The sequence below is a fragment of the Hemitrygon akajei genome, chromosome 10, assembly GCF_048418815.1.
Source record: "Hemitrygon akajei chromosome 10, sHemAka1.3, whole genome shotgun sequence".
Taxonomy (NCBI): Eukaryota; Metazoa; Chordata; class Chondrichthyes; order Myliobatiformes; family Dasyatidae; genus Hemitrygon; species Hemitrygon akajei.
The window spans coordinates 31247921-31275878 of record NC_133133.1 but is presented as its reverse complement, the minus strand read 5'-3'; the positions used below and the strand labels follow the sequence as shown (position 1 = coordinate 31275878).

General features: G+C 40.6%; 1 protein-coding gene across 1 annotated transcript in view; it reads left to right on the top strand.

Annotated features, from left to right (window-relative positions):
• Positions 1 to 27958, top strand: part of chic1 (cysteine-rich hydrophobic domain 1) — a 45591-nt gene that overhangs the window by 13446 nt on the left and 4187 nt on the right. Inside the window, exons 3-5 of the mRNA XM_073058012.1 lie at positions 1824 to 1979; positions 15669 to 15725; positions 20671 to 20730. Of these exons, the coding sequence (XP_072914113.1) occupies positions 1824 to 1979; positions 15669 to 15725; positions 20671 to 20730 (273 nt within the window). The remainder of the gene's footprint in view (positions 1 to 1823; positions 1980 to 15668; positions 15726 to 20670; positions 20731 to 27958) is intronic.

Genomic DNA, 27958 nt, shown 5'->3' with positions numbered 1-27958 from the left:
CTCGCATGTCTAGAGAAAAACTAATATGTTACTTCATTGTCTCATTAGACAACTTTCAAAATAAGAAATCCAGTATATGATGTCCATAAATATGGAATGATAATTGTATCTTGGGAATTTAATATATCTGATTTTAAATAATATTCATATAGCATTCATAGTTTTGACTAGCAGAAAATAGAAAATAGTATTACTGTGAATCTTACCAAAAAATAGTCTAAGAATACATGAAGGGAGGGAATGAGAATAGAGAGGATAAATAAATCAAAATCTCAATATATTAATTTCTTTTCTGCGTTTTGAAGCCAAGTAGAAAAATGGATAATGAATGATTTAAGAAAATTGTAAGAATATAGATAGCTTGCTCATTACTTTTATATTGAATTCACTAAATACTTCAATTAAATTGAATGTTTGCAATGTGAACAGAGCAGATTGCTAGTCACAGGTAGAGGTTACAATCAATGTTCCCTCTAATTTTTAGTACTCAGTGTGTGCAAAAATCTTACGTTGTGCAAATATTTTTCCTGTGACAAAAATATATGTGCACTGAATGCACACATGGCACAGTTTATGTAGGTTTACAAAATATTTGACATAAAACTGCACAGAATAACAACAAAATGACATACATATTTAAGTCACTCAGTTACCTTTTCTCTCTGCTGTCGTTGGCATTTACCCATTTTTTGTAAACTCTGTCTAGACTAATAGAACTACCATCCAATTGATAACTTTTGATTCTCATTAACATATCCAAATGACATTCACCTAAATGGTTTTTCAGCTTGTTTTTGAGTTGATTCATTTGGCTATAACCTCGCTCACAGTCCGCACTAGACGCAAGAAAGGTTCCCCCAATGTTCATCAACTGTGCAAGGTTGCAAAACTGTTCATTTTGAAATACAAATGCCACCATTTGAGCAAAGTTAGGAATCAGTTTGAATTTAATTTTTTCTTGCACAGAAAATTTGAAATCAATTAACTAACTATTACAGTATTTTTCAGCTAGAAAATCATGATACTTTAGACATAAGGCATTAACTTGTTCATCGCCAAATGTGAAGACACAATCTGCAATTGCGGAGAAATCAAAAGCTGACCATTCTTGTACCTCATCTTCAGGAAACCTTTCTTCTAAATGAACACAAAGACTATTTATAAAAGTCAACAGCGAACTTGTATCTAATGTGACGTTTTCTTCATGTTGTTGGCTTAGCAAAACTTTAAACAAATTTGCAGTTCTTTTGCGCTTCACGCCCTTTGCCTCTTTTGAATTCGACAAAGTGAATCAATATTTTTTTCAATAAAAATTTAGTAAGCTATCTATAGGATTTGAAACAGATCTTTGTAAACTTTACAATATGAACACTGTCCGCCAAAGATGGCTGCCGCAGTGATGCAACTGTGTACAAAGTGGAACAGGAAAGGTGAGGTGACGTAAATTAGTGACGTGCATTGTGGTATTTGAAAAACCGACTAACTAATGAACAGAAACATTTAGCTAAAAGATTATTTTCAATAACTATAATTATTAATTACTACATTATTTTAGGTAACTAACCTTTTATGTGCATATTAACTTCCTTTGTGCGCTGGTTGAAAAACGTGTGTGCGCACACACTCGTACAGCTTAGAGAGAATACAGGTTGCAATATTGTCATTGTATTTAAGTGGTATACACAAGAACAACAACTGAAAACTGTAAATGGGGCTTGTTTCATTGATAGCTGTCAAAGAGATGTTTTTTACTTGTTTGCTAACAATTTAAAATGTACCTGTTTTGCTACAGACATCATTTTGATGCATTCTTTCTGGTACAGGTGGCCCCAGAAGAGTATAAAACGAGCATTGGTCGGGTAAATGGATGCTTAAAGAAAAATCTTCCCATCAATGTGAAGTGGCTTCTTTGTGGTTGTTTATGTTGCTGTTGCACCTTGGGCTGCAGTCTGTGGCCTGTCATCTGTCTTAATAAAAGAGTAAGTAGTGTGCAGTTCTTCATAAATTGTGTACAAACTAATGCTATTAAGTTGGTCTACTTATGAAGCATTGTTTTTAGCCTTTCTCAAAGAAATACTGATTTTCTTGATCTTGTACATGTGCAAAAAGCAGTAATCCAAAAGACCATAAGACATAGGAACAGAAATAGGACATTTGGCCCATCAAGTTTGCTCTGCCATTCAATCGTAACTGATCCTTTTTTTCCCTCCTCAGCCCCACTCCCCAGCCTTCTCCCCTTACCTTTGATGCAGTGTCCAATCAAGAACCTATCCAGCTCTACCTTAAATACACCCAATGAACTAGCCTCCACAGCTTCCAGTGATACCAAATTCCACAAATTCACCACCTTCTGGCTAAAGAAATTTCTCTGCATGTCAGTTTTAAATGGACACCCCTCTATCCTGGGGCTGTGCCCTGTACCAAGACTCCCCTACCTCGGGAAACATCATTTCCACATCTACTCTGTTTAGGCCATTCAACATTCGAAAGGTTTCAATGAGATCCTCCCTCAACCTTCTAAATTCCAGCAAGTACAGACCCAGAGCCATCAAACGTTCCTTGTATGATAACCCTTTCATTCCAGGAATCATCCTTGTAAACGTCCTCTGAACTCTCTTGTATGAGGAGCCGAAAACTGTTCACAGTACTTAAGGTGAGGCCTCACCAGTGAGCATAAAGACTCGGCATCACATCCCTTCTTTTGTACTCTAGACCTCTTGAAATGAATGCTAACATTGCATTTGCCTTCCTCACCACTGACTCTCCCTGCAAGTTAACCTTTATGGTAACCTCTATAGTTGTGCCGTGGAGAGCATTCTGATAGGCTGCATCACTGTCTGGTATGGAGGAGCTACTGCACAGGACCGAAAGAAGCTGCAGAAAGTTGCAATTCTAGACAGTTCCATCTTGGATACTAGCCTACAAAGTACCCAGGACATCTTCAGGGAGCGGTGTCTCAGAAAGGCACCCAGGGCATGCCCTTTTCTCACTGTTACCATCAGGTAGGAGGTACAGAAGCCTGAAGGCACACACTCAGCGATTCAGGAACAGCTTCTTCCCCTCTGCCATCTGATTCCTAAGTGGACATTGAATCTTTGGACACTACCTCACTTTTAAAAAAATATACAGTATTTCTGTTTTTGCATATTTTTAATCTATTCAATATACATAATTGATTTACTTGTTTATTTATTATTTTCATTTATTGTTTTTTTCCTTCTCTGCTAGATTATGTATTGCATTGAACTGCTGCTGCTAAGTTAACAAATTTCACGTCACATGCCGATCATAATAAACCAATTCTGATTCTGTTTTGGATTTTTTTTCCCCATTTCGAATATAGTCTGGACATTTATTTCTACTACCATAGTGCATGACCGTTCTCCTAGTCTGTCTAAGTCCTTCTGCAGCCTACCTGTTTTCTCAACACTACCTGCCCTTCCACCAATCTTCATATCATCTGCAATCTTGACAACAAAGCCATCTATTCCAGTATCTAAATCATTGATATATAGCATAAAAAGAATCAGTCCCAACACCAACCCCTGTGGAACTCCACTAGTCACTGGCAGCCAACTAGAAAAGGATCCTTTTATTCCCACTCATTATCTCCTACCAATGCTCTACCAATGCTCCTACCAGTGCTCTAACCATGCCAGTAACTTTCCTGTATTATCATGGACTCTTAATTTGGTAAATTGCCTTGTATGTGACTCTTTGTCAAAGGCCTTCTGAAAGACCAAATATACCGTACATCAACCATTTCACCCCCTTTATCTATCCTACCTGTAATTCACTTTCAACAGGTTCATCAGGCAAGATTTTTCCCTTAAGGAAACCAAGCTGACTTTGTCCTATCTTGCCCTGGGTCACCAAGTACTCCATAACCTCATCCTTAACAATTGACTCCAACATCTTCCCAACCACTGAGGTCACGCTAAATCGTCTATACTTTTCTTTCTGCTGCCTTCCTTTTTCATAAAGAGTGGAATGACATTTGCAATTTTGCAGCCCAGTGATGTTTGAAAGATCATTTCTAATGCCTCCACTATCTCTACCGCTAACTTTTGGTTTGTTGTATGCCCTCTCTTTTGCTTTTACATTAGCTTTGACTTCCCTTGTCAGCTATGGTCGTACTATTTTGTTATTTGAGTATTTCTTTGTTTTTGGAACACATCTATCCTGCACCTTTCTTACTTTCCCCAGAAACTCACAGCATTGCTGCTCTGCTGTTATTGCTGTCAGCATCTCCTTCCAATTTACTTTGGCCATCTCCGCTCTCATTCCACTGTAATTTCCTTTACTCCACTGGTCACTATTGTTATATGTGGTAACTCCAAAACATAAAACTAATTGAAGGGAAAACAAGGGAACCAGGAGATAACTCACATATGTTTTGTTTTTCACTTTAAGCAAGGCACACATGTATAACGAGGTGATGTATGTCATTCGCGTAGTTTGTACATATAACCATAATGAATTATATAAATAATAAAGTGTGCAATCAAAGAATATATTTACAATATTACTCATATATTACTGATATATTAAATACACAACAATCATCTTGCCTGAGCAGCTGGTGTCCAAGTTTAATCTTTTCCAAGTATTGACAGACAATTTGATCATTGGGGTTTTCAACTGACTCTCTACCATCCATGTTTATTTGAGGAGCTAGTTGAAGAATATACATTCAATAACATTACCTACCTTTACACATACAGACTGGCCTGTTTTCTGCTGTGTTCACAAAATAATATTCAAAGATCTCGGCATTTGGCTGTTTTATTTAACATGAAATATTTCTTTTCAACAACATATTAAATTATCTAGAACCATGGTTTTACATTTAGAAAAAATCTTTATATCCCAGACTAAGAAATAAGCTAATTTGTTTGTATGTTCTTTTACATGATACAATATTTTTCATTTCTCTTTCCCTAATCCAACTTCTTATCAATGCAGTCTTTGTTCTTTTTTACCTGGTCTTGTTTGCCTTAAACTTCAAATATCTGCAACTCTACCATTTGCTGAAATTCAAAATCCTTTATGTATTTTACTCACTTTTCAAAATTTTCTTTCCATTCAGGATTTTTCCAACAAATTTTAAGTCTTCTGTTTTGTTCTTTTGTTCTTGTTTTGTTGTTTTGACTCCTCACTGTAAATATATAAATGTCTCTTAATAACTTAGGTTCTTGCTTCTTGTCTTTTTTTGCCTCCATCAATGTTGACATGGTGTGTGGGGATTCATATTGATGCACTTTGTGTGGGTTTTTAATAGGTCATCTTTTGAGTAAATTATTTATTGCATTTGTAGCAGTTATTTAGTTTTAATGATTGTAGAGGGTTAATGATTTTCCTTTCTAATTGTTTATGGTTGTGTTTTACATTGTGATGCAATGGGTTAAGGTCATTATTTCTCAGTTGCTTCCTCCCAGTGGTTGTTTGCTCCTCAGAATCACAATACAGGTTCTGACTGTTAAGAGGCACCATTGACATGATCTTCATCATGTAACAAATCTAAGAAAAATATCAGAAGATCCATCATCCATAATACAGAACCATCTTTGACTACACAAAAGACCACTAGAGGATTATAGAGGATCCTTCTTGAATAAGGCTTTCCTCAAAATTGTTACCATCCTCTTCTCTAGGATGTAATGCAACCCATGATTCTCATCAATGGCTTCTGCACATTTATTTCTACTCCCTGTTGCCCTTGTCCTTGAGCCACTACAATTCCTCTCTAGAAGATACACTCACAACATGGCTGGTAAGGTATTTGGAGGTTTGTACCCAATAAAAATGGAGTAGCATTATATTTCCAAGCCATTTCCCACGTATTAGTTGCTCTGGTCTTCCTTGTTGGTAGAGCTTATTTGTTTGGAAAATGTCAAAAAATTCTTATGGGAGTAATTACATATTGCAGCCATGGTGTGTGAATGGAGAGAGCAAACATTTTAGATGATAATGGAGTAATAATTAAATGGGCTGCTTTGTCTTGTATATTCATATGTTTAAAATTTGTAAGAGTTGCACTCGGCCAGTCAAGCAGATAGTGTGACTTGTGCCTTTATAGGTGGTGGAAAGGCTTTCGGGTATCAGGATGTAAGTGACTTGTAGAGGATATCTAGCTTGTGATGTGCTCTTGTTGCCACAGCATTTGTGACTAGTCAATGATGATCAACTCCACTCAGAGTTTGTTTAATGTTAGGAGATGTGGTGATGGTAATGCAGCTGAATATCATGCATAGGTGATTATACTATCTTTTTGGAATGTAATGCCATGCCATTACACTAAGGATTTTCTAGTTCCTCCTTGAAAATAGATTTCCTCACCTCCCAGAAACCTCCCTGATAGGATGGAATTAATCAACAGTTCAACTTTTGCCATCTTCACTCCATACCAGATCTATTTCACTTGCTGAACAATACAGTGGATTCTAGTTTATTGCAACAGCTGCTTATTTAGGACAACTCTTAAAGAACAAAAACAAATTGAAAATAGCTGGATTCCCTTTGTTTATTTTGAGCCATACCACTTAATTGGAGCAGAACACTGTGGTCAAACGATTTATAACTAGTGTCAGGCACATGTGCTTGTGTAGTTGTTAGACACTACTCCATGTTTAGAGCGAACTGTTTTTAAATAACATCAGTTGTGTGTGCTTGTGTTCAAAGGCTCTGATTTTTTTTTGTCACTAATAGTTGGCAAGAATAAGCAGTCAGACAATTCAGAACTGTTTTGTTCACTGCAGTTTCAAGCATTCATGCTTGGAGATCCCAGACACAGCCGGGAGTTAAAATGAAATAATTTCACTACTTCCAAGTTATGAACTACGAAGGTATCGACAATCATCTTGAATGCTACAAGGAAAGTGAAAATTTGAAAGATGCAATTGTCGATACCATTGAATGAAGGCAGTCCATTATCTACACTAGGTGTCTGTGTTGATTTTGTTCATTTATAGTGAATCAAAAGAATGTACCAGCGTAATCTGGATGAATTTCTCTGTTGATAACTATTGGGAACTAATAGACAGTTTTATGATACGGTTAGCAGTATTAGTCATGTTCTAATTAGTTTTGTATTTTATTTAAATGCATAATTTGTTACTCTATGGTAGCTTTTTATTCTTTTTTACTAGTCCTTGAAACTTCAATGAATTGGGGCAGCCGTTTAATTGAGTCAAAATGTGCCAGTCCTGATGTGTCCCAAATAACCAGACTCTACTGTATTAAACACTTGCTGCCTGTGTGTATGCATACCTAGAGATGGTTCTCCAAAATCACTGAATCCTTTATTGAAGCATAGAAGTACATGAACCTAGAGATAACCATTCCAAGACAAAATAACTTCAATAATCTTCCCTGCCACACAATGTCCCCTAATAATCAAGATCTGCGATGAGATCCTGATTAACTTGAATCACTTCTCATATTTTGAAAGTAGGAAGGGTAAATAGCAATATGAAAATCTACCATACCCTCCAATGTACCAGCATAACTTTAAGCTGCCTGCTGAAAATTGATGATTAGGAACCAGGGCCTCAGGTAGCAATGATCCCTGACCATTCCCAATATTTGTCTGATGCACATACTCATGTTGAACAATAGATTCGTGAAACAGACATTACACTGTGATCTCTATCGAGGCTAATGATTTCTAGGAGGACAGCAAATGCTTAAATCTCTCTGAGAAGCTGTAACATTCTCCCTGACTTATTGGAATCCCCAGACCAAGTCAACTCAACCATCATGGAAGATGCCACCACACACTTGGTCTCTGGGAAAAATTACAACCAGCAAGTGAAACATGAAATAATCCAATCAACCTATATGTGGAATATTTACTTGTGCCATGTGAGGCAGAGTCCGCGGCTTTCACTTGGGCCTCGTCAGTCCAACAGAACTGGAGTTGATTTAAGTCATCTTTGACCTTAAGGGACAACTGAAGAAATAATCAGAATCAGATTTGTTATTGCTGACTATTGCTCACAAAATGACTTGAAATTTATTGTTTTGCAGCAGCAGTACATTGCAAAGACTTTGCTATAGATTACAAGATTAAATAAATTGTGCAAAATAAAACAAGACCATGTTCACAGGCTGGTGGTGGAAGGGGAAAGCTGTTTTTGAATGGTTATGTCTGGATCTCTGGGTTTCTGTCCCTCCTCTCCAATGATAGTATTGAGAAGAGGGTATACCCTGGATGATAGGAGTCCTTAGTGATAGATGCTGACTTCTTGAGGCACTGGCTCTTCAAGATCTCCTCAATGTTGGGAAGTGTGTCGATGATGGAGCTGACTGAGTCACCAACCCTCTTGCAGTCCTGTGCTTTAGAGCCTCCACACCAGGCTGTGATGCAGCCAGAATACTTTACACTATACATTTATAGAAAATGTAGTTCAGTAATGGAGCAAGTGAAGTTGAATCAAGTTATCCACTCTGGTTCAAAGCCCTAATGGTTAAGGAGCAATAATTGTTCCTGAACCTGTGTGAGTCATGAGACTCCTGTACCACCTTCATGATAGCAGCAGTGAGAAGAGAGCATAGCTTTGTTGGTGGGGGTCTTTGATGGTAAATGCTGCATATGACAGCACTCCATGTAGATATGCTTAGTGGTGTGGAGGGTTTTGACTGATGGACTGGACCATATCCACTATTGCTTGTAGGCTTTTCTGTTCAAGGGCATTAGTGTTTCCATACCAGGCCGTGATGCAACCAGTCAATATACTCTCCACGCATCTATAGAAGTTTGGCAAAGTATTAGATGACATACTGAATCTTTGCAAACTTCTAACAAAGTAGAGGCACTTCCATGATTTCTTTATAATGGCACTTGTGTGCTCGACCCCAGGGCAGATCCTCTGACATGATAACACAGAAGAATTTAAAGTTGCTGACTGATCCCCTGATGAGGACTGGCTCATGGACCTCCAGTTTCCTCCTCCAGAAGTCAATAATCAGCTCTTGGTTTTGTGACATCAAGAGGTTTTTTGTTGTTGCACCACTCAGCAATATTTTCAATCTCCTTCCTATATGTTGATTTGTCACCGCCTTTGATTTAGCCATCAACAGCAAACATCAAACTTAAATAAAGCTTGGAGCTGTGCTTAGTCTCACAGTCATAAGTATAAAGCAGAGGACTAAACACAGAGAATTGTGGTGCACCTGTGTTGATGGAGATTGTGAAGATGTTTTTACCAACTCGAACTGACTGGTCTGCAAGTGATCAAGGATCTAGTTGCACAGAGGTATTGAGGCAAGGTCTTAAAGCTTATTGATTAGTTTTGAGGGGATGGTAGTATTGAATGCTGAGCTGTATAGTCAATGAAGAGCATCCTGATATATGCATCCTTGCTCTCCTAATGTTCCATGGTTGAGTGAAGAACCAATGAAATGCTATCTGCTGTTGACCTGTTGTAACAGTAGGCAAATTAGAATGGATGTAAATTCATTTTCAGGCAGAAATTGATGTGCTTCATCACCAACCTCTCAAAGCACTTCATCATAGTGGGCTAGTCATTGATGCAGGTTAACTTGTTCTTCCTGGGCATGGTATAATTGAAGCCTGCTTGAAGCAGTTGGGTACCTCAGACTGCTGAAGCAATAGGTTAAAGATATCTCCAGCAGTTTGATCAGCATGGGTCTTTTGTTCTCGGCCAGGTACCCCAACTGGACTGGATGCTTCCTGTGAGTCCATTGACTGTACATTTGCTAGCAAGTACCAGGTAGAGGAAGTTTCATACTTCAGCGTTTTAGCCAAGCTTGAAGTCCTCCTCCCTTTGTTTTGGTTATGGCAATGTACCTTCATCTGTTTAAAGGTTCCATACCTGCATGCCTGACAGTTAAGTCTGTCAAATCCTTCAGAAGATCGTGGAATCGCTAGTTTGTTAAGATGGTTCAAAAGTACTTTTATTCAAGGGAAATTACAGGCTACAGACTGCAATAAGAGCAGTTCAGAAGAAGCACATTTGGAAGCTTTGTAAGCTACCTTCAACATGTTGCTGTGGTTCACCAGTGCCATCTTGCAACATCTTACACACTTGTATTGGAAGTCTCCCCGTGGAATTTCAGGAATTATATAAGTTGAGCTAAAGAGCATCCAAACCACATTTACAACTGTGTGGTGCTGAAATAAAAAGCTTTGGACAATCAAATTTCTAAGATAAGAGTTGTTAATGTCAAAGTAGATCAAAAGCACATACCGCAATTTGAAGAACTATTAAGCTGAGCTTACCATCACTCACATACGTCACGAAATTTGTTTTATTTTTGCGGGCAGCAATACCATGTGATACATAAAATTACTAGAGTACTGTGCAAAAGCCTTGTGTACTTGAGGAGCGCACACAGTGGTGCTAGAAAGTTTGTGAACCCTTTAGAATTTTCTACATAAATATGACCTAAAATGTGATCAGATCAAGTGAAACTAGATAAATAAATAACACAAAAATTGAACCTTTTCATTTATTTACTGAGAAAAATGATCTAATATTACATGTATTTGTTGGAAGAAGTATGTGAACCTCTAGGATTGTCAGGTCATTTAAAGGGGAAATTAGAGTCAGGTGTTTCAATCAATGGGATGACAATCAGGTGTTGAGTGTGGGACGTCCTGCCTTGTTTCAAGAGCATAAACTTGGATCTTCACCACCCAGGTTTTTCGAAGTGTGACAAACCTTGATCAAAGGAGCAACACACATAAAAAGCTGATGGAATGCAGCAAGCCAGACGGCTTCTATAGGAAGAAGCACTGTCGATGTTTCGGGCCGAGACCCTTCATCCTGCTTATTGGTTTGCAACTGAGTGATACGAACTGCAGAGCGTTCACCTAAGTATTTTTCTTTTTGGCTTCTAATATCTCCAGTCACACTTTGAAAGGGAGAACACAACTAGAGCTGTGGAGATCCCTGCTGCACCTGATGACCCTGTGATCTCCATCTCAGAGGCTGATGTTAGGCTGTCTTTAAAGAGAGTGAACCCTCACAAGGCAGAAGGTCCCGATGGAGTGCCCGGTAGGCTCTGAAAACCTATGCCAACCAGCTAGTGGGAGTACTCAAGGAGATTTTCAACCTCACTGCTACGGGCAGAAGTTCCCACCTGCTTCAAAAAGGCAACAATTATACCAGTGCCTAAGAAGAATAATGTAGTCTGCCTTAATGACTATCGCTGGGTAGCGCTCACATTGACAGTGTTGAAATGCTTTGAGAGGTTGGTCATGACTAGACTGAACTCCTGCATCAGCAAGGACCTGGACCCTTTGCAATTTGCCTATCGCCACGATAGATCAACGGCAGACGCAATCTCAATGGCTCTCCACACAGCTTTAGACCACCTGGACAACACAAACACCTACGTCAGGATGCTGTTCATCGACTATAGCTCAGCATTTAATACCATCATTACCACAATCCTGATTGAGAAGTTGCAGAACTTGGGCCTCTGAACCTTCCTCTGCAATTGGATCCTCGACTTCCTAACCGGAAGACCACAATCTGTGTGGATTGGTGTGGATTGGTGATAACATATCCTCCTCACTGACAATCAACACTGGCACAGCTCAGGAATGTGTGCTTAGCTCACTGTTCTACTCTCTATGTATACCTGACTGTGTGGCTAGGCATAGCTCAAATACCATCTATAAATTTGTTGATGATACAACCATTGTTGGTAGAATCTCGGTGACTAGAAGGCATATGGGAGTGAGATATGCCAACTAGTGGAGTGGTGCCGCAGCAACAACCTGGCACTCAACATCAGTAAGATGAAAGAGCTGATTGTGGACTTCAGGAAGGGTAAGATGAAGGAGCACATCCCAATCCTCATAGAAGGGTCAGAAGTGGAGAGAGTGAGCATTTCAGGTTCCTTGGTGTCAAGATCTCTTGAGGATCTAACCTGGTCCCAACATATCGATGTAGTTATAAAGAAGGCAAGACAGCAGCTATACTTTATTAGGAGCTTGAAGAGATTTGGTGTGTCAATAAATACATTCAAAAATTTCCATAGTTGTGCCATGGAGAGCATTCTGACAGGCTGCATCACTGTCTGGTATGGAGGGGTTACTGCACAGGACCAAAAGAAGCTGCAGAAGGTTGTAAATCTAGTCAGCTCCTTCTTGGATACTAACCTACAAAGTACCCAGGACATCTTCAGGGAGCATTGTCTCAGAAAGGCAGCGTCCATTATTAAGGACCTCCAGCACCCAGGGCATGCCCTTTTCTCACTGTTACCACTAGGTAGGAGGTACAGAAGCCTGAAGGCACACACTCAGTGATTCAGAAACAGCTTCTTCCCCTCTGCCATCCGTTTCCTAAATGGACATTGAATCTTTGGACACTACTGTATTTTTTTTTAAATATACAGTATTACTGTTTTTGAACAGTTTTTAAAATCTATTCAATATATATAATTGATTTACTTGTTTATTATTACTATTTAATTTAATATAATTTAATTTATTCTATTTTCTCTCTGCTAGATTAGGTATTGCATTGAACTGCGGCTGCTAAGTTAACAAATTTCATGTCACATGCCGGTGAAAATAAACCTGGTTCTGATTCTGATCTCTCCAAAAATTAATTTCTCATGGCTTTTACAAGTATTTGCTGTTTACTCAATGATTAACATAAAACCCAGAAGTAAAAAGTAGTTTCAGAGATTGCACAGAACTCCAAAAGCCAAGAGAAGAAGCAGCAGGTGTAAATTATTGGGATTAAAGGATGCAAATGTATAGATTAAATAAAGAGGGAGCTGAGATTACAGGAGTACAGTTGTACCTGGATAAAGGGTTAAAGTGGATGATGTTGGTAGCTCTCAGTTGTTTTATGTATTTGCACAAGGATATTGGCCTACTTGAGCATTCAGCTTCACTGCAATTTAAAATAGGAAAAAGATGCTGTTTCATCCACCCACTACATCCCTACTATTTCCTCACTGCAATTCAAATTGATCATAATTACCTATTACACTTGTTTGAAAATCGATGGACTTTGAATAACAATTATCTGTGCTGATTTTTGATGTTGTTATTAAATTTTCAGCTCTCAGTCGTTGCACAGTGCTTAATTTTTTCAAATTACTGTTATTAGTAAATTAAAAAAACATTTGCACTCTATCATAGAACATTTTTATTTACCACTACATCTCTACAACTTGAAAACTATTTGATTTATACCTTTGTTCAGAGTAAAGTTCATCAACCTGAAATGTCAATGCTGTTTTTTCCTTTTTCCATTGATGCTGTTTGACCAGAGTATAGTTTTTGTTTCTGTTTCAAAGCATTCTTTTGTTGTACTACACTTGTCTTTGGAACATTCCCTATTAACTTCCAGCACTTCACAAAAAGTAATTGTTGCAATATTACTTGTGAAGTGGTAATTTGTAGGTTTGCAGACTTCGTAGTTTCTCAACTGCAGATATAAATCACTGCCATTGTAATATTGTACCAGATAAAGATGATAAGATATAGGAGCACAATTAGACCATTTAGCCCGTCAAACCTGTTCAGTCATTTTGTCATATAGGAAATACATGTAAGAAGGAAGTGTTATTCTCATTGTATTACTATATTTCTTCTTCTCCTGAAAAAAGTTGTACAAAATGTTTGCAACACATTTTATAATTCCTAAGAATGGTGAATTTACAAAGTTACCTATTTTCTTAGTGTTAAAACATTATTTCCATCTCTTTCTACTTGTGCTCCCTGACCTGCCAAGTATTTCCACTGTTTTCTCTTTTTGTAAAAAGATTTTCTTCTGTGCTTGCTTTAGAACATAGAACAGCACTGTCTCTACAGTCATATTGTTGTACCAACCTTTTAAACTTGATGATTCCCTCCCACATAGCCCTCCATTTTTCTTTCATTCATGCACATATCTGACTTCCTGATTTCCTGAAATTCCTGTTTAAGGCTAATGCCTATTAATGCCGTCTTCTTGCTGCTGCCAACAGGAAGGAGGTACAAGAGCCTCAGGACCTGAACCAGAGTGGATAACTTCACCCGATTTCCCTCACTGAATTGTTTCCACAACCTATGAACTCACTTCCGTGGACTCTTCATCTCATGTTTTGAATTTCTTTTGCTTATTAATTAATTTATTTTTTTTCCCTCAGCTCAAGCTGATAAAACCTGAGGTATGAGAATAGCCAAGCACATTAATTTCCGAATTGTTAGGAACTTTCAGATTATCCTAGCGGAGTTCAGGGCTTTGGCTTTCTGAAGATTTTCTTAAGTATTGCTGCGTAGGGCTAATTGTTTAATGCTATTGTATAATGACTTTGGGATGATACCGGTAGTAGATATTACTATTGGGACAGTGTATATCCTATTCATGTTTCATAGTCGTTCAATTTCCTCTCTTAATTCAGCATATTTCTGGTGGTTTTCATTATTGATTTCTGTAGGTTATGTTGTTTGGAATGGCTTTATCTATTAAATAAGTTGTTCTTGTTTATCATGTAATATTATTTCCGGACAGTTATTATGGATCATCCTATCTGTAATAAAGGATTGGTTGTAATATAATTTGTAGGACTCTGACTCTAAACTGGATCAGGCTTGTATTTATCATAAGGCATAGTGTCTTTTATGAATTGTATTTTAAAGCAAGATTTTGGTGAATGATGTTTACAACTTGATTGAGCTATAGGATCCTGCAATGAGTTGAATTGTTTCTGTATTTTCTGTATTTATCATCTTGAAGTTGTTGGTATTTTATTATATATTTTTGATAAATTTTGTGTAAACTGCCTGGTCCTGTATTGCCACAACGGATCTCTTTGTTTCTGGGAAAAGGTCTCTAAGCCAGATGTTCTATGCTTCCTTGTAGATATCTATTTTGCTCAGGTTACAGGGATGTCTTCCATGGAGGGGCATACTCTTCCATTGGTTAACTTTTTCTTCCATCGTGATAATTTCTTCACTTTACTGGGTTGTACTTTTATTTAAGTTTTGAAGTGTGCATTACTTATCAGAATTGCATGTGCTCACATGGCGTGCTGATTCCTGTTTTTGTTGATGAAAATATATCCTTAGAAGTTTTATCTTACTGTTGTGTAGATTTTTAATGTCTGTTATTCCTCTTCCTCCTTCTGTCCAAGGTCATGTTAATCTAAATAGATTTGAGTGTATATAGTGCTTTCTAGAAATTTGTCATTTCCTTTCTTATTTTTCTTTGTAAAATTTCCAGATTGGTTATTATTACTTTTTTTTTCTTTTTTGTATTTGTACAGTTTGTTCTCTTTTGCACTTTAGTTGTTTTTGTCCATCCTGTTGGATGTGGTCTGTTGTGTTTCCTAGATTTACTATGAATGCTCAGGGTTGTTTATGGTGATGTATATGTACATTGATAATTTACTTTGAACTTAATACTCTTGCTATTTAATAGTATTGTTACTATGTAAATTTCTGTCAAAAGCGTTTTGGTCTTTATGATTTTTAAGTAGATTGGTTGTAATATCTCAGAATTTGATTTAATAGATACCATTAAATCAATGAACCATTAAATTCATGATCAGCAGCTTTTCTAATGCTATAGCAAAATTATAACTTTTTGCATAATTAATCTTTACTTGCCTTCTTTACTTTACTGTCTGTTTTATTGTATAAGTTCTTTGTGTTAAGTATAATGCTAAAAGGATATCTTCTATTCTATCTTTTCCAGACTAGAAGATCAATACAAAAGCTGTTAGAGTGGGAAAACAACAGATTGTATCACAAGGTAAAAACTGAGTAATTATGCATTGCATATTCACACATTATAATTCTGTTATTTTATCACTTGAAAATGAAGCTTTCTTGCAGGCTATTGATTAAAAATTATCAGCGTGGATTTTCAATGTAATTTCCACATGGTGGTGCTCTATTTTGTTTGTACACTAACATCTGGACCCGAGGGAAAATATTAATGCTATATTAAAGTGGCCGCCATGGTAACACAGCTGTTAATGTGATGCTATTACCGTACACGTCGGGCCTTTGGAATTCAATACCAGCGCCATCTATAAGGTGTCTGCGCATCCTCCCCTTGGAATGCTTGGGTTTTCCCAGATACTTCGGTTTCCTCCCACAGTCCAAAGACCTACCAGGTAGGCTAATTGATCATTGTAAATTGTCCTGTGTTAGGTTAGAATTAATCGGTGTAATTGGGGATTGCTGGGGTAACGTGGCTCGAAGGGCCTACTGCGCCCTGTATCAGTAAACAAATAAATAACTTATCTTCTTCATAGTCAAACTATTGTATTAGGAATTAGAATAATCATTTGCATTGACTGTGAAGGTTTCTTTTAGGGAGGGCTGAATGAAATTAGGACAGCACAGTAGCTTGTGGTTAGCACCCCACTTTACAGTGTCAGCTGTAAGGACGGGGTTCATCTCCCACCGCAATCTGTAAAGAGTTTGTATTTTCTCCCTGTGACTGCTTGGGCTTTTTCCAGGTGCTCTGGTTTCCTCTCATGTTCCAAAAGACAAAGATCAGTGGCGTTGTGGATAGCAAAGAATACAGCAGCATATAGATCTGTTGCAGAAATGGGCAGGGAAATAGTAGATGGAGATTAACCCAGCCAAAGGTGAAGCATTCCACCTTGATAGCTCAAGTGTAAAGAGGGAGTACATTACGGCCAAGGCCCTTAACAATGTTGATGAGCAGAGGGATTTTGGGGTCCAAGTTCATAGTTTCTTCAAAGTGGCTACATAGGTTGATAGGGTGGGTAAAAAGGCACATGGCATACTTACCTTTATTAGTCAGGGCATTGAGTTCAAAGGTTGGGAAGTTATGCTGTAGCTTTATAAAACTCTAGTTAGTCCGCATCTGGAGTATTACATACAATTGTGGTCACCCCATTATAGGAAGGATGTTGAGTCTTTGGAGAGAGTGCAGAATGAGCATTGAAAATGGAAAAGAGTAATTTAGTCACCAAAATCCTCCAATATTCTGCAAGCAGATATTTTAATAATTTACTGATTTTTTTTTTATTATTGGTGTTAGTTGAGGTTTGATAACTTTTGCATTTGAAATTTGACCATATGACATAAGAACAGAAACATGTCATTCGGCCATTTGCTCTGCCATTTCAAAGTACACTCAGTGAGTGAGTGGGCCAGTGAAGGAGTGGAGATTTGAGGCTTTGACTTGAGAGGCTTCAACGAAAAGAGGCGGAGGACGAGCTTGTTCCCAGTTAGTCTTTACAATGCCTCCTGAGACAGTGATGTGCCTCTCCTGTGAGATGTGGCAGTCTTGGGGGAACTCCCCTCTCCTGCAGAGTCACATCTGCCAGAAGTGCTTGCGGCTGGGCGATCTGGAAGACCATGTGAGGAATCTGGAGCAGCAGATGGATGACCTTCGACTCATAAGGGAGAATGAGGCAGTCATAGATGAGAGCTACAGGGAGGTAGTCACACCTAGGCTGCTGGAAGCAAGTCGTTGGGTGACAGTCCTGGGGGGGAAGCGAAGGAGAGTAGACAGGTAGTGCAGAGCACTCCTGTAGCAATTCCCCTGAATAATAAGTTTACCGTCCTGGATGCTGTTGGTGAGGACGACCGACCAGGTGTGAACCACGGTGGCAGGGCCTCTGGCATTGAGTCTGACCCTGTGGTGCAGAAGGATGGGACGGAGAAGAGAAGAGCTGTCGTCATTGGAGACTCTATAGTCAGGGGAGCAGACAGGAGATTTTGTGGACGTGAGAAGGAAACCCGCATGGTTTGTTGCCTCCCGGGTGCCAGGGTCTGGGATGTCTCTGACTGGGTGCATGTCATCCTGGTACGAGAGGGAAAACAACCAGAAGTTGTGATACATGTTGGGACCAACGACATAGGCAGGAAGAGGGATGAGGTCCTGAAGTGTGAGTTTCGGGAACTAGGCAGAAGGCTGAAGAACAGGACCTCAAGGGTGGCGTTCTCAGGATTGCTGCCTGTACTACGTGATAGTGATGGTAAGAATTGGAGGAGATGGCAGTTGAATGCGTGGCTGAGGAGTTGGTGCAGGGGGCAGGGTTTTAGATTTTTGGACCATTGGGATCTCTTCTGGGGAAGGTGGGACCTGTACAGATTGGATGGATTGCACCTGAACTCGAGGGGGAGCAATATCCTTGCTGGTAGGTTTGCTAGCATGGTTCGGGAGGGTTTAAACTAATTTGCAAGGGGGATGGGACCCCGAGCGATAGAGCAGTGAAAGAAGTGCATGTCGTGGTGGAGGGAGTACATTCAGATTGGAGGGTTGTGACTAGTGGTGTCCCACAAGGGTCTGTTCTGGGACCTCTACTTTTCGTGATTTTTATTAACGACCTGGATGTTGGGGTAGAAGGGTGGGTTGGCAAGTTTGCAGATGACACAAAGGTTGGTGGTGTTGTAGATAGTGTAGAGGATTGTTGAAGATTGCAGAGAGACATTGATAGGATGCAGAAGTGGACTGAGAAGTGGCAGATGGAGTTCAACCCAGAGAAGTGTGAGGTGGTACACTTTGGAAGGACAAACTCCAAGGCAGAGTACAAAGTAAATGGCAGGATACTTGGTAGTGTGGAGGAGCAGAGGGATCTGGGGGTACATGTTCACAGATCCCTGAAAGTTGCCTCACAGGTAGATAGGGTAGTTAAGAAAGCTTATGGGGTGCTAGCTTTCATAAGTCGAGGGATAGAGTTTAAGAGACGCGATGTAATGATGCAGCTCTATAAAACTCTAGTTAGGCCACACTTGGAGTACTGTGTCCAGTTCTGGTCGCCTCACTATAGGAAGGATGTGGAAGCATTGGAAAGGGTACAGAGGAGATTTACCAGGATGCTGCCTGGTTTAGAGAGTATGGATTATGATCAGAGATTCGGCACGGACTAGGAGGGCCGGAATGGCCTGTTTCCGTGCTGTGATTGTTATATGGTTATATGAAGGGAGCTAGGGCTTTACTCTTTGGAGAGAAGGAGGATGAGAGGAGACATGATAGAGGTGTACAAGATATTAAGAGGATTAGACAGAGTGGACAGCCAGCGCCTCTTCCCCAGGGCACCACTGCTCAGTACAAGAGGACATGGCTTTAAGGTAAGGGGAGGGAAGTTCAAGGGGGATATTAGAGGAAGATTTTTCACTCAGAGAGTGGTTGGTGCGTGGAATGCACTGCCTGAGTCAGTGGTGAAGGCAGATACACTAGTGAAATTTAAGAGACTACTAGATAGGTATATGGAGGAATTTAAGGTGGGGGGTTATATGGGAGGCAGGGTTTGAGGATCGGCACAACATTGTGGGCCGAAGGGCCTGTAATGTGCTGTACTATTTTATGTTCTATGTTCATCATGGCTGACCCTGGATCCCATTCAACCCCATACACCTGGCCTTCTCACCATACTCCTTGATGTCCCGACCATTCAGGAATCTATCAACTTCCACTTTGAATATACCCACAGACTTGGCTTCCACGGCACTCTGTAGCTTAAAAAAAATTCTTCCTTCCTTCTGTTCTGAAAGGTCACCCCTCAATTTTGAGGCTGTGCCCTCTAATTCTGGATACCCCCACAAGAGGAAGTGTTCCCTCCACCTCCACCTGATCTAGTCCTTTCGACATTCGGTAGGTTTCAGGGGATCCCCACGTATTTTTCTAAATTCCAGAGAGTGCAGGCCCAAATTTGCCAAACACTCCTCATATTTTAACCCCTTCATTCCTGGAACCATCCTCATGAATCTCCTCTGGACTCTCCCCAATGACAATACAAGGTTTCTGAGGTAAGGGACCCAAAACTGTTAACAGTACTCCAAGTGTGGCCTGGCTAGTGTCTTACAAAGCTTCAGCATGATCTCCTTGTTTTTTTATTCTATTCCCCTTGAAATAAATGCCAACGTTGCATTTGCCGCCTTTACCACAGACTCAACCTGTGCATACCTCTGTAATTCCCTTTATTCCATTGTGATACTGATAGATGAGACTTGGGCTTCTCCCTCTCAAATTGCAGTATGAATTCAATCATATTATGATCTCTGCCTCCTAAGGGTTCCTTTACGTTAAGCTGACTAATAAAATCTGGGTTATTTCACAACACCCAATCTAAGATAATCTAAGGATAGCCTTTCCCCTAGTAGGCTTGAGCACAAGCTGCTCTAAAAAACCATCTTGCAGGCATTTAACAAATTCCCTCTCTTGTGATCTGGCACCAACCTGATTTTCCCAATCCTGCTGCATGTTGAAGTCTCCCATTACAATTTTGACATTACCCTTATTACATGCCTTTTCCAGCTCCCTTTGCAATCTCAATCCAACAATCTTGGCTACTATTTGGAGGCCCATATATGATTTCCATAATGTTTCTTTTCTCACTTGCATTTTCTTGAACTCCACCCACAAAGATTTGGCATTCTCTGACCCTATGTCACCTCTTTCTAAAGATGTATTCCATCTCTTACCAAGAGAGCCACACCACTGCTTATGCCCTCCTGCCTGTTCTCATGATACAAAGTATATCCCTTGATGTTAAACTCCCAACTATGACTTTCTTTCAGTCACGACTAGGTAAAGCCCGCAACGTTATACAGACCAATCTCTAATTGCGCCACAAGTTCGTCTACCTTATTACAAATGCTATGTGCATTTAAATACAGCACCTTCAGTCCTGCATTATTCACTGTTATGAATTTTGTCATAATAATTTATTTCTCCTCAATTAAATCTACTTTTCTTGTTTTGGAATTAGCTTGGGTTGCACTGGAAGTTAAGTAAAAGGAAATGTGAGTCCAGTAACATGATGGAATATGTAAGTACAGCTGCTTTCTAGTCAGACAATTTTTTACACGTGTGTGTATATAGCTTGTTAGTGTCTTCTGAGGAGATGCAGGTAACTGATAATGATTTTAAAGTCTATTTCTGACACCTCCCTCCCCTTTCTTGATCTTTCTGTCTCCATCTCTGGAGACGGCTTATCTACTGATATCTACTATAAGCCTACAGACTCTCACAGCTACCTGGACTATTCCTCTTCCCACCCTGTCTCTTGCAAAAATGCTATCCCCTTCTCACAATTCCTCCGTCTTTGCCGCATCTGCTCTCAGGATGAGGCTTTTCATTCCAGGATGAAGGAGATGTCTTCCTTTTTTAAACAAAGGGGCTTCCCTTCTTCCACCATCAACTCTGCTCTCAAACACATCTCTCCCATTTCCCGCACATCTGCCCTCACCCCATCCGCCCACCACCCCACTTGGGATACAGTCCCCCTTGTCCTCACCTACCACCCCACCAGCCTCCGAATCCAACGTATAATTCTCCGTAACTTCCGACACCTCCAACGGGATCGCACTACCAAGCACATCTTTCCCTCCCCCCCACCACTGCTTTCCGCAGGGATTGCTCCCTACGCAACTCCCTTGTCCATTCATATCCCCCCCCCCCCCCCCCATCCCTTCCCACCGATCTCCCTCCTGGCACTTATCCTTGTAAGCGGAACAAGTACTACACCTGCCCTTACAGTTCCTCCCTCACCACCATTCAGGGCCCCAGACAGTCCTTCCAGGTGAGGCGACACTTCACCTGTGAGTCGGCTGGTGTGGTATACTGCGTCCAGTGCTCCCGGTGTGGCCTTTTATATATTGGTGAGACCCGATGCAGACTGGGAGACCGTTTCACTGAACACCTACGCTCGATCTGCCAGAGAAAGCAGGATCTCCCAGTGGCCACACATTTTATTTCCACGTCCCATTCCCATTCTGATATGTCTATCCATGGCCTCCTCTACTGTCAAGATGAAGCCACACTCAGGTTGGAGGAACAACACCTTATATACCGGCTGGGTAGCCTCCAACCTGATGGCATGAACATTGACTTCTCTAACTTCCGTTAATGCCCCTCCTCCCCTTCTTACCCCATCCCTGACATATTTAGTTGTTTGTTTTTTTTTCTCTCTCTCTCTGCCCATCACTCTACCTGTTCTCCATCTCCCTCTGGTTTTCCCCTCCCCCTTCTTTCTCCTAGGCTTCCCGTTCCATGATCCTTTCCCTTCTCTGGCTCTGTACCCCTTTTGCCAATCAGCTTTCTGGCTCTCAGCTTCACCCCAACCCCTCCGGTCTTCTATCATTTTGCATTTTCCCCTCCCCCTCCTACTTTCAAATCTCTTACTACCTTTCCTTTCAGTTAGTCCTGACGAAGGGTCTTGGCTCAAAACGTCGACAGCGCTTCTCCCTATAGATACTACCTGGCTTGCTGCGTTCCACCAGCATTTTGTCTGTGTTGCTTGAATTTCCAGCATCTGCAGATTTCCTCGTGTATGATTTTAAGGCCATTGACATTCACCTGTTCTCATGAGCTTGGGCAATGTCATATGTGAAGAAGATGCTGGAGAGTTTCACATCTGAATTTAATCTCATTAAAGTCTATTACATGGATAAATAATTTGTAGCGGGGTCCACTGGATAGCATGGATATCATATGCTAACAAAAGATAAGTTAAGGCTTTTGACATCATTCCTAGTCAAAACTGCAAAGTTGGCACTGGAATGTGTGGCACTACTTGCAGGCTGCCCCTAGCACATTCTTCAGTTTTGTTGGTTGTTAACACAAATGATGCTTTTCACTCTACGTTTGGATGTACATGTGATAAATAGATTAATCTGAATCTGAAAATGGATGGTTCTTCTATTTTCCTCCTGATGACACCATCATCACAATAAACAGCCTTCAAACAATTGAGTTTATTCTGTGTAATGTATTAAGAAATAGCTGCGTCTACTTGCTGAAACAAAGGCTGTCAGTCCTAATGACAAGTTGGCTATAGTGTTAAAAATTGGTGTGCCTTGATTAGAAACATAGAAACCCTACAGCACAATACAGGCCCTTCTGCCCACAATGCTGTGATGAACATGTACTTACTTTAGAAATTATCTAGGGTTACCCATAGCCCTCTATTTTTCTAAGCTCCATGTACCTATCCAGGAGTCTCTTAAAAGTCCATATTGTATCCACCTCTACCACCGTTGCTGGCAGCCCATTCCACGCACTCACCACTCCCTGCAGAAAATACTTACCCCTGACATCTCCTCTGTACCTACTTCCAACCACCTTAAAACTGTGCCCTCTTGTATCAGCCATTTCAGCCCTGGAAAAAAGCCTCTGACTATCCACATGATCAATGCCTCTCATCATCTTGTACACCTCTATCAGGTCACCTCTCATCCTCCGCTGGCTCCAAGGACAAAAGGCTGAGTTCACTCAACCTAAGACGTGCTCCCCAATCCATGCAACATCCTTGTAGGTCTCCTCTGCACCTTTTTTATGGTTTCTACATCCTCCTGTTGTGAGGTGACCAGAACTAAGCACATTACTCCAAGTGGGGTCTGACCAGGGGCCTATATAGCTGTAGCATTACCCCTCAGCTCTTAAACTCAATCCCATGGTTGTTGAAGGCCAATGCGACGTATGCCTTCTTAACCACAGAGTTAATCTGCGCAGCAGCTTTGAGTGTTCCATGGACTCGGACCCCAAGATCCTCCACATCCAAGAGTCTTACCATTAATACTATATTCTGCCATCGTATTTGACCTACCAAAATGAACCACTTAACACTTATCTGGGTTGAACTCCATCTGCCACTTCTCAGCCCAATTTTACATGCTTTTGATGCCCTGCTATAACCTCTGACAGCCCTCCACGCTATCCACAACACCCCCAACCTCTGTGTCATCAGCATATTTACTGACCCATTCCTCCACTTCCTCATCCAGGTCATTTATAAAAATCACGAAGAGTAGGGTTCCCAGAACAGATCCCTGAGGCACTCCACCGGTCACTGACCTCCATGCAGAATATGGTCTGTCTGCAACCATACTTTGCCTTCTGTGGGCAAGCCAATTCAGGATCCGCAAAGCAAGGTCCTGTTGGATCCCATGTCTCCTTACTTTCTCTATAAGCCTTGCATGGGGTACCTTTTCAAATTCTTTGCTGAAGTCCATATACACTACATCCACTGCTCTACCTTCATCAATGTGTTTAGTCACATCCTCAAAAAATTCTGTCAGGCTCTTAAGTCATGACCTGCTTTTCACAAAGCCGTGTTGACTATTCCTAATCATATTATGTCTTTTCAAATGTTCATAAATCCTGCCTCTCAGGATCTTCTCCATCAACTTACTAACCACTGAAGTAAGACTCACTGGTCTATAATTTCCTGGGCTATCTCTACTCCCTTTCTTGAATAAGGGAACAACATCTACAACCCTCCAAACCTCCGGAACCTCTCCCGTCCCCATTGACAATGCAAAGAGCATTGCCGGAGCCTCAGCAATCCCCTCCCTCCCCTCCCACAGTAGCCTGGGTTACATCTTGTCCAGTCCTAGAGACTTATCCAACACGATGCTTTCTAAAAGCTCCAGCACATCCTCTTTCTTAATGTTTATATGTTTAAGCTTTTCAATCTGCTGTAAGTCATCCCTACAATGGCCAATATCCTTTTCCTTAGTGAATACTGAAGCGAAGTATTCATTAAGTGCCTCTGCTATCTCCTCGGCTCTATACACACTTTTCCACTGTCACACTTGTTTGGTTCTATTCTCTCATGTCTTAACCCCTTGCTCTTCACATACTTGTAGAATGCCTTGGGGTTGTCTTTAATTCTGCTTGCCAAGGCCTTCTCATGGCCCCTTCTGGCTCTCCTAATTTCATTCTTAAGCTCCTTCCTGCTAGCCTTATAATATTATAGATCTCTATCATTACCAAGTTTTTTGAACCTTTCGTAAGCTCTCTGATCTCTGATCAGCAGTGCCACACCCCCCATCCCTTTTCCCTCCCTCCCTGTCCTTTCTGAAACATCTAAATCCTTTTTCTTTTTACAATATTTTTATTCAGAAAAAAAAAGATTTACAGAGTGCAGCACATAGATACATCTCAACATAACTTGTGTACATTCATATATTGTAATAAAATTGATCAAAATGTTATAGCATAACACATAAAGGTATACCACTCTGTAATCAAAAATTTAAAGATAAGTCATACATCATAAAAGAAATTTTTTATATAAAAAAAAGTCAACCCCCTACCAACTACCAAAGAAAAAAGCTGATGGATGACAATGGATAATTAGAAAAAAAACATAATCACTTAAGAAGAGAAGATAAAAATATATATAAAAGTCTGTGCACTGTTAAACTTTATAAATTGGAAAAGTAATTTAGGAAAGGTCCCCAAATATCATAAAAAGATTGTTTCTAAATCCTGGCACTATAAATAACCATTCCTGCCTCTGAGCCATCCAAGTCTCTGTAATGGCCATAACATCATAGCTCCAAGTACTGATCTGTTGTCTAAGCTCATCTGCTTTGTTCATGATGCTTCTTGCATTAAAATAGACACATCACAAATCATTGGTCTGAGCATATCCCTTCTCTATCACCTGCCTATCCTCCCTCTCACACTGTCTCCAAGCTTACTCTATTTGTGAGCTAGCCCCCCCTTCCTCTGTCTCTTCAATTTGGTTCCCACCCCCGCAATTCTAGTTTAAACTCTCCCCAATAGCCTTGGCAAACCTCCCTGCCAGGATATTGGTCCCCCTCAGATTCAAATGCAACCCATCCTTTTTGTACAGGTCGTGCCTGCCCCAAAAGAGGTCCCAATGATCCAGAAATCTGAATCCCTGCCCCCGCTCCAGTCCCTCCACGCATTTATCCTCCATCTCGCTCTATTCCTATACTCGCTGTCACGTGGCACAAGCAGTAATCCCAAGATTATTACCTTTGAGGTCCTGCTTCTCAACTTCCTTCCTAACTCCCTGTAGTCTGTATTCAGGACCTGCTCCCTTTTTCTACCTATGTCGTTGGTACCAATATGTACCACAACCTCTGGCTGTTCTTTCCACTTCAGGATATCATGGATGCGATTAGAAACATCCCGGACCCTGGCACCTGAGAGACAAACTACTATCTGTGTTTCTTTCCTGCATCCACCAAATCACCTATCTGACCCCCTAACTATAGAGTCCCCTAGTACTGCTGCCTTCTTCCTTTCCCTGCCTTCTGAGCCACAGGGCTAGACTCTATGCCAGAGGTATGGCCACTGTTGCTTCCCCGGGTAGGCTGTCCCCCACAACAGTACTCAGACAGGAGTACTTACTGTTAAGGGGGACAGTCACAGGGGTACTCTCCAGTATCTGACTCTTGCCCTTTACTCTCCTGTTACCCACTTATCTGTCTCCTGAGGCCCCAGTGTGACTACTTGCCTATAGCTCCTCTCTATCACCTCCTCACATTCCCTAACCAAAAGGAGGTCATCAAGCTGCAGTTCGAGTCCCCTAACGCAGTCCCTAAGGAGCTGCAGCTCGACACACCTGGTGCAAATGTAGCCATTCGGGAAGCTGGGAGTCTCCCGAACTTCCCACATCTGACACCCAGCACAGAACACAGGCCTCACAGACATACTTCCTGTTTCTATTCCTCACAGGTAACATACCTCGCCTCGACCCATTATTGCTGAAGCCCGAATGAGCCAAAGCCCTACCACTGTGCCTCAGATCACTCCGTCAATGATGCTCCTTTGTTGATCGCTCTGCTAGGCAGTGTCTCCATTTTATGCCTGAACCTTCCCTGCTATCAAGCTCACGATTAGCTGCAACTCTGCTCAAACTCTTTCAATACTGCTACAATACTGTCATCTACACTAACACAGAGGGAAATTGGGTATGTCCTGATCACAGAAAGAGAGCAAACAAATTAGCTAGTACCCCGTATTGCAGCAGTTGTTCCATTAGCCAACTCTCTAATCGCCATAACCCCGGTCAATAGTGCTTTCAAACAGCATCTGCTCACCAAAGCTATATTGGGTTTTGCTGTGAATGCGCTTCTGCACACTTCATTAGAGTTATGCCCAAATATTGACAAAAAACTTAATTCCGGATGTTAGGTTACAGTAAATTCCTTTAAAACAACATTTGTCCAGAAGTGACTTAATTGAGTCCTTGGAAAAGCAAAGTTAACAGGAATTGCATAGAAAACTCTACATTTAAGTTATAATGTGTAGAAAGAAGACATGGGCTATTGCCCAATTATCTCAGCCTCAGAAAATTTTTGGAGAAGTTTCTCATGCTTGGGAGAGATGTTTCTCTATCCAGTGATTTTCTTGCATCATGACTTCAGAAGATGTTTACTGATTGCATACAATTCCATATTCAAGCTGAAGTTAGAGTTTTGATTGGCACTTATTATGTAAATCCCAAGCATTGACTATAACCAGGAAGAATATTTGACCACCTCTCTTTGACAATCAGTTACTGTTATCAAGTTATCCCACTGTCAAAATTATTGGTGTCAGCTTTGACTAGAAACTTGGCCAGATCAGCCATGTTTTTACTGTGGTTAAAGCCATTCAAAAGTTGGGTATTCTGTTTTGAGGGACTCTTCTGAGCCCATATCACCCTCCCCATCTCAAGAAGTGAGTTATGAGCAGAGTGAAATGCAGTCTATTTTCCTAGATGGATACAATTCTGGCTCTGAGAGTTTGAAACTGTACACATTGAAGTAGCTTGCTTTATTGGCAACTCATCCACCATGTTAAACATTCACTACCTCCAATGCAATGTACATATATCATGGACAATATGTACTGTAGCAAATTGTTAAGACTACTTTGATAAAAACTTCCAACTGTGCAAGGCAAGGACACCAAGCACATGACAACACAACCTACAAACACTATCATCCCCACCCCAGAAAATCATGTGTTGCATACTAGCCTTATTTGGATTTGCTGTGTCAAAATCCTGTAACACCTGTAAATCTATTTTCACTGCAAGGACTGGAGCTGTTCATTTAGCAATACATCCCCAATGTCCCTGGGTGGGCAACAATGGGTTTTGGCAGCTACTCTTATTTGCAATTGGCTAATCTGTCACAGACCTAGAGTTAAAGTGAAGAGAGGATGTAAAGGTTAGTAAAGTTATCAGCTCCATTCTTAATGGAGGCATAAGTGCTGAATTCTCGAGCAATGAACAATTTGATGGAGGATCT